Below are 11,703 nucleotides of genomic sequence, written 5' to 3'. Positions count from 1 at the left end.
AGTGACCCACGAAGGACTAAACTTTTAGTTGTCATTAGTATTTTCCCATGTCGATGCTGAGATTTGAGAAAGCAGAGGATTGGATTACTTCATACACTTGTCTGATCTTTAGTACCTAATGAAATATAGAATGTTTTACTTGACCCCTATGGGAAAACAACTAAATGGGGCAGTTGGTTCTTGAAATCAAGTATCGGCCATCAAAATACCTTCAAAGTCCCTTAGAAATCAGAATATCACAGATTTATTAGGAAGTGGGTGCCCAAACTTACAGGTGGCTGTTAACACTCTTTTATTTCCTCTATACAAAAAGCAGAAATGACAGAAAAAACACTCGACAGAAAACAATACCACTGACCTGGTCCCATTGAGAAGCTGAGCCAAAGCTGTCCATGTTATGGGTAAAGGGAAGTTCAACCAACATTAGCAAATACTCATGCAATCCATGAAATACAAAATGGTGTCAGTGGCTTGGTGAAGGTCCTGTGAGTAGGTTGAATCAATCCAATTTTAAAAAACATACATTTGCTCAATCATGCTTTTAAATAGCACCTTTTAAAAAACAAGTTAATATACAAATATCACCCCAAAATGTATCTTCTAGTCTAATCCTATAAATTTAAGGCATCCTGATATTCTGTTCATCTGCTGGTGAGGGATTATTCTCATCATTCTATTTCCACAGAAGAGTCCAGTAATTTCCAATGATGTCCAAAGAGCATCAGCGAGAGATATTAAAAAGTGATTTACAAAAAAAGTTCTTTTGACTCTGGCTCAGCAATATGCCTTATGCTGTATTTCTTCATTTTTCTATTGATGTCATTATGCCTAAATAGAAGAGAAACCACAGGCCAAAATTAGATAAAACTATGGTCAAGTTACAAGACAATGTCACTAAACAGCTCACTAAAAATGGAAATGATCCACACACAAACCACACTGAAGAATACTTCATTCCAAAAGGCAAATTATTCTCTTTTCATATAAACCACTCTTTAAACAATAAAAGCAAGTCATGTAATAACATACACTTACTAAACACATTTGAGTTCTGCTCCAGAAGTAGTTTCTCAATCATACTGATTGGAATTGAGGCATTCGATAGCCAAGGGACTTTTATCAAACAGATAGGTTTGTACAGTATGGTGGTAGTGGGGGGGTCAAATAGAAGCAAGAGATTTTAATATTTCATTTACACAGAATAACTGGTGACATTTTTAATTCTCCAATAAGCTTGAATCTTAACAGTCTGACGAATGCTTTTTCTTTAGTTGTGCACTTACTGAGTAGTAGCATGTTAAAAGACCACAAGTAGGTAAATCTATGGGAAAAGAAGAAACTAGGGAACAATAATGCTGTTTTCTTTTCAAAATTCAATACCTAGTTAAGCCTATGGAAAAAGAAGAGACTCAAAGTCTTGGAACAACTGCATTTTACAATGAATTTTCCTCTAGATAGGTGTCTTCATTTTCATGAGATGTTGGTCTCATTCTGAGTTTTAAAGCTTTCAAAAAGGAGCTACCTCCTGAAGGTGAATAAGCCTACACACTACTTACTTTGTGTTGCTGTATAAGAAAAATCAAACTACTTCTGGCATTATTTCTCACTAACATGTGGAGGATACACTTGGATGCAGGAGAATCCCAAATGTGGTTTATGGCCTCAAAATCTGCTTGCTCACTGTTATGGCTTGTATGGAGTATGAATGTGTCCACGGGCTCAGATGCTGAAATTTAACTCCATTGTGAAGTATTAGGAGGGTGGAAGTTTAATTCAACTATGGTGCTCAGAGGTGGGGGTTTGAGGAGGTCATTAGTACTAGGTAAGATCAACAGGGTGGAGCTCCTATTGTTGAGTTCAGGTGGCTTTTTAAGAAGAGACAGAGACCACAGGACACATGTATGTGCACTCGCTGTCTCTCACCATGCGATGACTTGGCCAAGAAAGTCATCACCCTGATGCTGGCCCTAGACCCTGGACATCTAGAACCGTGAGTCAAAATAAATCTTTTAAAGAAAATAAACTTACTGACTGCAGGCATTCTATGATAATAATGCAAAACAGACTAATACACTCACCAAGACATGTAGGCTGTTGTCAGTGTACTGATAAATATTTAATTATCATCAAAATAATATGAAAGTTATAATTCTTATTTCTATTTATTCCTCTGACTGAAACTTTACAGAGTTATAAATGGGCAAGAGAGGGAAAGGGAAGAAATAAAAGGAAAAACCTAATTGGTGAAAAGATAGTCTAAAGACTTCCAATAACACATGATGAATTGAATACATATTTATCATCTTGCTTGTAAATAACACTAGAATGACAGTAAATACATTTTAAAAGGGCATAAGCCATCAAATAAAGCAAATGGGAGAAAAGATAACAAATAAGATGACAATGGTATTTTATAAATGGGAAGATGGATAGACATTTAGAATTTAATAGGAGAAAAATAATAAGCCTAGGTTTTCAGTTAGAGAGCCCAAGAAATGGATTTGTACTTCAAGATGGAGGAATACCACATATTTCAGAGGATGACAGTCAATGTGTAATGGAAAGAAGAAGCCCTGTCTATGTACTAACAACGACCTCCAACACGTTAGGTGAAAAAAAAAGAAGCAAAAGCACATGCACAGTACACTGCTTTTATTGTAAAAGGGAATAGAAAATAAAATTTGCACATATAACACTTCTAAAAAGGGAACCAAGAACAAACCCCAATAAAGTGCTATTGAAAATTAACATTATTACAACAGAAATAAAAAGAAAATAATAACAAGGCTGGAAGGTAAATTTCAGTAAACACCCTAGAAAGTAGAATTAGAGAAAGCAAAAGTATGCATAAAGAGAGAATAGTTAGAAAATCTAAGGATTAGGCCCGTGTGTTCAATATTAGAATAAAGGGATTTCCAGAATGAATGACAGAGAAATCGGAGGAGAGAAATATTTTCAAATAAATTATATAAGACATTTCCCAGAACTGAAGCACAGGGGGTTCCAGGTGGAGAAAGCCGTCTGTGTGCCCACAGCTGAGGAATGAAAACAGACCTACCTCACAGCAAAGCATCTGGAAGACAGAACAGTGGGATAAAAAGAAATCATAGCAGTGTCTAAGGGATCAGTATCAGAGAGAACTAGGGTTTCTCGGCAGACACACTGGATGCTAAAGACAATGAAGCAATGAGTTCTACAACCGAAGAGAAAATAATTTCTATAGTTATATAACATTCTATACCTAGCCACATATACCAATAATCCACAGACTTGGAAGATGTTTTCAGGGAAGACATGTTTACCAAACTAGAAAAAAAAAAAAAGACAGATGTTCAGCAAATAGGGTCTACGTAGGAAAGAAGCATAAGGAATTCCTAGAACAATGCAGATGAGATTCCAGGATGACCCAGGGCAGCAGTGCATATGGCCTGAGGGAAAATGAGACCACGGAGTTGTCTGCACTCTGCATGCAATGAGAGATGGCTTTGTCTTAAGCAAAGTGTTTAGAAATGAATTTGAAACTGAGATTAAAATAATTATTTTTGGGGGAAACATTAAGTTTTATGAGGAAGAAAATACAGAATATCACATGGATCTGTCTTGATATTTACATAGCCATAATAATAAAGTTCTGTTCAGAAAGTCCTTGCCTATGTCAAGAGTTTTCTTTTTTATCTTCCAGCAGATTAACTGTTCTGTTTTGAGACCATAATTTTAAGTGAAATAAACTAGATACACAAGCTTAAATATCACATGGTTTCTCTTATAAGAGAAACCCAAAATATAAAGAGCAAAATAAAAGATAGATAATAGGAAACAGTGAGATAGATCTTTTGCAAATGGGAAGGGGACCAATAGATGAAGGAAGGGGGAAAGGAAGAGAGGGGGAAGGTGTAAAGAAATTATTAAGATGTGTTATATATATGTGTACCAACTCTCCATGAGGAATGTGATCATTATGTACTGCAAATATGTACTAATAATAAAAATTGAAAAATAATAAAACACTGAATACTGATTTAACCCCAAGCGTCAACCCTCTATATATGTTTATATATTGGTGAGGGAAGAAGTAAGATGTGTGAGAAACACAGACAGACAAGACAGGCAGACAGACAGACATAAAGTGTTTGATGTTAAAGCAGAACTAGAGAAATAGAAGAAGACAAATTTGGTTCATTGTTAGGAATATAGACTTTGGAACCAGACTAATCAAATATCAAATTCAAATCCTGGCTCCACAATTTGTAACATTACTCTGTAATCTTGGGCAAGATACATAATCATCTATGTCTGTTTCCAATATGCAAAATTTGGATAATAATAGTATCTGCCACATATGTCATTGTGAAGATTAAAATAGCAAATACATGCAAAGCATCTTGAATGTTCTCTTGGATATTTTCAATGCACCAGGATGACAACAGACAACAGGGATATTTGAAACCAAAAATCTATATGAACATGTATTCAGAAATAGTATTAGTGAAAACATCTGAAGGCAAAAAAAGTGTTTGATTCAGAGAAGTAGGAATAAGAAGTGAGTGGGTTAGGCATGGAGGAAAGCCAGATTTTAGAATGCTGGTGTTACTATTACATGTATTTATATCATCTTGATAAAAAATTAATGAAATAAAAATTAGAAAGGAAGCTTAGGTTGTAGTCTACAGATAATACAGTATAGTTCTGACTTTGATGGGACATTTCTGCTTTAATACAGAAGGTATTGGATTCCCCAAAAAGTACACTGTTTCTGAAGGATAAAACCTAGCATGGTTAGAGCTGAGTCTACACCAAGTAAGATGTTAACTTGAGACATTTATCGGCATAATATAAGAACAATTCATTCCTCCCCAAACCCTTCAATTACTTTGTCCTGAATTACCAGAATTCAAGAGATTAAAAATGTCTGGGTAATTCTGGCATGAATTATTCAGATAATTTGCTGCACCTTGATTTCATTTTTGGATATAACATTCTGAATGACCAAAATTGGAAAGGAGAAAAGGCTTATGCTTAAATAACAGTTTTTCAAGAAATCTAATGTGCTGACTCATCCAGGCACAGATATTGTATTTCCATGTCCCCTGATGGCCAGACAGTAACTCATGGGATCCGTGTGAAATGGTCTGAACACAACGTGTCCACTGATAACCAAAGAAGGGTGACCTTGTTACTTTATGATTTCCTTTAGAGTACAGCTGTCATACTTCTCAACTACTAAAAATGGGATTCTTGGGCTGGGGATTTAGCTCAGTGGTTCCGCCGCCTGCCTCACAAGCGGAAGGTCCTGAGTTTGATCCCTGGTACCAAAAAAAAAAAAAAAAAGGGATTCTTGTTCAAAATATGAAAGCTTGTGTGTGAAGGATCAAAACTGATATGCACGGTAGGAAGATGGACTTGTGACTTAAAAAAGATTGATACACAACATAGCATATTTTCCCCATAGGATACACTCAGTTATTTTCCCCTCCCATATTTCTTTTTTTCTATTTTCTTTCTCCTTTTTTCTTGCTGTACCTCTGCTTCTAAATATTTATGAAATCCATCCAATGTGCCAGGCACCAAGCTTGATACTATGAGTACAAAGAGGGGTACAATGAGCTATTGAGGGTCACTGCTCTCACAAAGCTCTTATCACTTTCAGGAGCTTCCCTGTAATTTTCTCATTTATGACCTCCCTGAGTACAGGGACCATACTTTTCTGATACAGCAAAATGTGTGGCTTACAGCTAAAGATGTTGAAATGATCGCCTGCTGACTCAGGGCTGTGGTGCCCTCCAAGGAGGTCCCAGGGTAGCCAGGAAAAGCCCAAATGCATGGGGAGGTATTAGGTAAAGTCTCTATTGGGTGTTTTTAGACTTCCACCAATCTATTGCTTCTTTAAAATTTCATCCTTAAGAAAGTTTACAGATAGACAACTCTGCTGCTAGTGGTGGCAGACATGGTATGAAGGTGACACTATTAGAACATGTCTCCTCTGAGTTCACACAATTCACAGTGGATCTTTGGGGAGTAAGCAATGCAAGCAGGAGATGGAGAAATGAGTTATGTTTGTAGGTTTTCTGGCTACCATTAATCCAGCATGCTGAAAGAATATGTTATGGTGGGATAATTCTGGTTTCCAAAGCAGGTCTTCCCTCTGTACCCTTTATAGGACACGGCAAACAGCTGCCACTGTCACAGCTGACATCACATCACCCTATTTTAAGGGGCTGTTGAACAACCTTAAAATCTACGTAGAGTATTTGATACTAGCTTTTGACTTTAGATATAGAATTATGAATGTTGCCAATTTCTTGACAGTAAAATCCATACGAATGGTGTTTATTGCTTACTGTCTTTTAAAGGAGTTTCTCCTAATGCTGGCAGTAAGATTAGGAGTTTCCTAATACCAACCTCTCAAGCAACAGTGCCACCATGGTCAGAGAGGGCACTACTGGAGGTGACCAGGAGTCACTGCCCTCTTCCTATTGGTAAATGGAATCAATGAGTAACTTACGTGTTATAGATGGCAAACAGACTTAGTCTTTGGGAAATGAATATTTCATTGTCATTTTAAGACCTGCAACTGAAAACATTCCTTTGGAGTTGTAATAACTCAAACTTGGTAAGAAAAAGTACATAAATCTGCTTGTTATAAACCAACTCATCTTCGCAGTTGAAGTACACCTGGAAAGCTGTTTATAAGGTTGAATCTAATTTTAAAGGGCATTGAAAAGATTTAGATTCCTTGCTATCAAGCTATGACCAATTAAGAAAAATAAATAGCAGCAGAACCCTCTTACAGAACAGACATTCTTTACAATGTTGTATTTATTGTTCCTATTTTTCCTATACCAGGAAAAGTAAGTTTCTTAGGAACTAAAAAATGATTCCAGGGTATCCTTGGAACCAAGACCCACTGTTTCACCCTTTTTCCCAGGGCCATTCAGGAGCAGTGACTTCTCGTGCCAGCTTCCACTCAGTGATGGCCACTGATGTCCTGGCAATTTCTGCTACCTGAGAGGAGCCACCTGGTCTTCAAGCAAATTTTTGGACCAAGATTTGAAGTCATCACTAATAGATGAATACTTGGGCTCCTTTCCTTCTTGCAGTTGGGTCCCATAGGCAAAATGAGGCTGGCAATAAAGTCAATTCGATAATTTTCACGCTAGGCATTTCACTCAAGTCTTAATTTCTCTGAGGAATCTTTATTTCAAGTAGATATCCATTCTTGATTTATCTAAAGAGCATACCAGACCAGTTCTCCTTTTCTGTGTGTAACTATAAGAAAATCAGAGGAACCTTTTCTCTCCAATATGAAAAAAAACTACTTTCTACTTTTTATGGAAATACTTGCCAAACTAAAATTGTGATTAAGTATAGGCTGATTTATAGGGTAATGAAAAGAAGAGGTCAGGATGTTTATTTGATGTATTGATTATTTTTATTTCTGGGTTTCCAATGTACTAAAATCAAACTCTACTAATATAAAAAGCCAATGAATCTGGTCTAGGTTCTAAAGCCAGGCTTAGAACTGAGACTTTGGAAAGACTGCTCCTTAAACTGAGTAGGAAACTGCAAACTTAGTAGCCCCATGACATTATTTTGTGCTCTGATTTTTATAATCTTATTATAGTAAATTGTTCCGTTTTGTTCCCTCACATGTAAAAAGTCAGGATGAAATATTTCTGGCAGGAGAATCTACTGTGATAATAACTGTCTTGTTTCCAATTGGTCTAGAAGCCTGGAAGAAATGAGAAGTATTCTTCCCACTGCCAGGGAGTTTGCCAAGCCTTTATGCTTCCTTGCCTAAGGGTGTTTCCAGTGACTTCTGTTTGAGGACAAAAGCAGAATTTTCCAAGTATCAGAAGACTCATCAAGCCCAAAATGGGGACAGAAAAAGGGTTCAGAAATGGGGAATCTAGGTTGAGAAAAACAGAAGTGGGCTAGTCTGGGAGGGGAAAGGGTTCTTCTTCCTACTCCCTCCTCACTTCAGGCATTGGGCTCTCCCCAAAGGCCCAGACACTCTGCTCCAGTGGGACTGGACATGGTTTAGATGACTGCCTTCAGGCCACAGTGAGCCAGACCCAAGCAGACCACTAGTGTTCAGTAAGCAGGGAAGTTCCAAGACCCTTTCTTGAATACACTGAATTAATGAGACCCCTAGAGAAGCCCCTACTTTCCTGACTGAGATTTAATTTCCCTCCAACCTGAGAACTGACCTAGAGCAGATCAAATTTGATTTAGAAGGGGGAAAAAGCAGAGTGACTTTCTTGCACCTTAGTATTCTGAACAAAGATTCATAAGTACAATACACACATGTTCACATTCTTTGGGAAAGAGTGCTAAATGGCCATGTCATAATTTTTCAATTATTTAAATGACTTAAAAGCAACAGTCACCTTTAAAGTGGACACTGATTACATTAACTTCCCCGGGCTGCTCTTTTCCTCCTCCCATTTTCTGTCTGGTCAAAACATTGCATGTCCTCCCAGTGGAAAGAATATTAGGCTGCAGAAGGACTTCGTCCAAGGAGGTGTCCCAGGAACTGGGTTCCTCATCCTCTCTCTTTTAGACACACAGTCCATGTATTTGAAACTGTAAACGTTTTGTTTGAGAAAAACTCCTTGTTTTATTGGTAAGTACCCCTCAGACTGCCTTCTGGACTGGAACTGTGCTTCACAATGCTAAGCTATAGGAGTTTCAGCACGGCAAGGCCTCGCTTCTCCTGAGATCAGCAGAATGGTGAGGAAAGGAGCTTTCAGTCTATAATCAGCACTGAAATAAAATTCCAGCTCTGTTTCAAAGTTCTGATTCTGATCAGAGGCTGACGCTTTCTACTCATGACAGGAAATTTAATTCTAATACTTACTTGGTACTCGAATCCATTAAAACAAAGACTGAACGCCAAAGTCAACTAAGAAACAGCACATTTGTGAACTGAATAGATTCTTCTGACCAAGGCTGGCATGAAGTTCCTCTAATGAGTAGTAGCTACCTTTCTAAGGCCTAGTTACTTTCTGTGCCTGCTCCTACTTGGAGAAAGAGTGCAGTTGTTTTTCTTCCTTGTTGTCATCACATGTGTGATAAGTCCATAATTTAAAAGCTCATGCAATTCAAAGCAAAGTCATGACAATACTGCACAGTGCATCTCTGGGTACCACATACCGTGCACAGTTATGCAGATGCTCTTCAATCAGCATGTTAGAGGAAAGATTGATGCAGCTGCTGTACATCTCCTAGAGAGGTGCAATTAAAAAATCATCTGAAAACATGCAACAAGCTCAGCACATGCACAAGTTCCAATAAATATGAAGCATGCCAGAGACAAATTAGATGACAGTAACTTAGAATACACTTTAAGGAAACCTGAGAAACTGTGGAAATGATTCTTCTTTCACTACTGATATAACCTGCTAAGTTACTTGGAAAAGTTTTATTGGAACAACTTAAGTTTTGAAATATTTAACTTAAAAGTCTGGTGTCTTAGCCACAAGTGCACTTCTTCTAGATGAAACAAATACATACTGAAGTTCTTTATAACTAGGGCAATTTACAGATGGAATTGATACATAATTTTAAAATTGGTGTTCTATCAATTAAAGAGATAGTAATTAAAACTTGATTTGATACCACAGAAAGAATTGGGACAGTTCTTAGACTGAACTATAACAGGATTTTAACATTATATCAAATAATAAATTATGAAGATTCTGACACTCCCCTGGGAAGTCTATTTTAATGAAATGGTGGGTGAACTCAGTCATTCCTTCCCAGAGTTTTGCATTTTGGCTGCTATGCTATTTTTTGATGGCATGGCAAGCACAGGGCATGCAAAAGATGTTGCCTAAAAAGATGTTTACATCTCTTATTCACTAGATAGAAATCACAAATTATAGAGCATGGGGTTCCAATAAATGTAATTATAAAATGTAGTTGATGGCACATTCTGCCATCTCTTGTGTACGGGCAGGCACTTCATATTCCAATAGCCTCCAATCAACACTTAGGAGTCAGTGTTATAAAATGCTAATGTGGAGGTCCCTGTGGTATATTAATTTCAAAGGTCATCCCCAAGTTGAGTGGTTAAAAGTTTTTAGAAATGGAGTTTCTATTTATGTGTTTTTTAATTGGGCTTGAGAATAAACTATCCAGGAACATGAAGAGGACAAACTCGTCATGAGGCAGAATCAGCACCAATGAAGGACCTGATTTTGCACTGATTGGTGGTTTCATCTTATAGAAGTGCCTCCCAGGCCAGGAGCCTTAGCAACCAAAGATCGGGTCATTGAGGGAAATGGAGGGAACAGAATATAATCTCTGGTGATCGCTGACCTGTTTTAGTATTTCCCAAAGGAAGGGCAATGGATATGTACTCTAACATGAAACATTTCATTAGAAACATACAAAGTTGGCTTTTAACACACCCTTTCAGAATTTTTGTGGAAATTCCCTCGAGGTGTCAAAAATCTGTAGTGTTAGGCACAACCTAGTCAATTTAAGGGGGAAGAAAGGATGTTCTCCAAATAGCACTCACTGCTTTAGTTTTTCCTTTGCCAGCAGAGTTCACAGGGTTTCCCTTGGCATCTGTCATCTTCCTTCCAAGTGAGGTTAAGGGCAACGTAGATGTCTTCAGCTGGATGGCTGTCTGGTAATTATTATTATTGTTCTGGTTGCCACTTAGTGTCTCCATGATGGACCGAAAGGTTCCGAAAGGCCTTTTCAGTTGTTCCCCTGATTCACTACTCGTGGAGTTCCTCGGGAGGGTCCTGCCTTTATCTTTGTCTTTTTCTCCATTTAGTTCAAGGCCAGTTTGCTCCATCTGTACCACAGGCTCCTCAAAGGTAACTCTGAGCTTCGAGTTCTGAGATGTCCGGCGCTTAGAAGATGGAGACTTGAGGGCACTCTTGGGACTCGTGGCAACTTTCTGGGCAGCAGTGCTGTCAGGGCTTGACTGAGTCGGGTCTCCGGAGGGCTGGCTTGGAGGAATGTTCCCTGAACCTGGATACTGGGACTCCAAGTCTGGCTCACTGCTCTCTGAGGTGGGAGATGGGCTATGGCCATCCAGGGATTTGGAGGCCTTGGTACTAAAAGGAAACCTACGTCCTGATGCCAAGGAGTGTTTCTTTATCATCAAGTGTAAACTCTCTGTGCTGTCCATGCTCTCCACACTCTCCACGATGGGCTGTGGCCGGGGCCTGTCAGCCCTTCTCACAGGGGTGTTCTTGGGGTCCTCAGAGTTGTTGGAGTCTGTGTCTGACTCACTCAGTGACCTCTGCATTAGCTGCCTCAGCCTGGCTAATTTCAGTTCCCTCTTCTCCAGAGGGATCTTTTTTGAATGTCTAGAACATGCCTGAGCATCCTGGAATTCTAAAGTCAGCTTTTCCTGGGTGCAGACATTCTCTGAGATTTCTTTTCCCAATAACTGGCGTAGAATTTTATCAGAATCTTCTTCTTTTGTTTTGGCTCTGACCCCGCTGGAGGCTGACAGGCTTCCAAGAACTTGAATCCCTTCTTGGATTCCTAGTTTGCTTTTGGCTGTAGACTCATCACCTATGTCTGGAACTCTCCATTGGGACTTTCTGGAAGCTGGTGAAGAAGGTGAACTGAAAAGAGAGTGAAAGAGATGAGCTAAGCTGATTTCTTACTTGGCTAAACTGAACCAGACACAAGGTTCTGCATGACTTTTATTAGCACTAATAATTTACAGCTGGGCAT

The 11,703-nt window shown here is 38.5% G+C and overlaps 1 protein-coding gene across 11 annotated transcripts in view; it reads right to left on the bottom strand.

Annotated features, from left to right (window-relative positions):
• Window positions 1-210: 210 nt before the first annotated feature.
• The window catches only part of Sncaip (synuclein alpha interacting protein), a 151,399-nt gene continuing 139,906 nt past the window's right edge, over window positions 211-11,703 (bottom strand). For 8 of the 11 annotated variants that reach the window (XM_087180509.1, XM_021266275.2, XM_021266273.2 and 5 more), the window contains 3 exons: window positions 10,523-11,591; window positions 9,154-9,224; window positions 211-828 (listed from right to left, as the gene is read on the bottom strand). In XM_087180509.1, coding sequence (XP_087036635.1) covers window positions 747-828; window positions 9,154-9,224; window positions 10,523-11,591 — 1,222 coding nt within the window. In that variant the 3' untranslated portion in view covers window positions 211-746. Of the gene's footprint in view, window positions 829-9,153; window positions 9,225-10,412; window positions 11,592-11,703 lie in introns of all 11 variants that reach the window. The other 3 variants (XM_087180512.1, XM_087180511.1, XR_015438804.1) reach the window with 2 other exon arrangements.

Source organism: Heterocephalus glaber, unplaced genomic scaffold (assembly GCF_053883595.1).
Source record: "Heterocephalus glaber isolate CG9 unplaced genomic scaffold, H.glaber_assembly_v1.0 deba00001463, whole genome shotgun sequence".
NCBI classification, from domain to species: Eukaryota; Metazoa; Chordata; class Mammalia; order Rodentia; family Bathyergidae; genus Heterocephalus; species Heterocephalus glaber.
The sequence above is the reverse complement of the archived record's forward strand: the minus strand, read 5'-3'. Positions and strand labels throughout refer to the sequence as shown.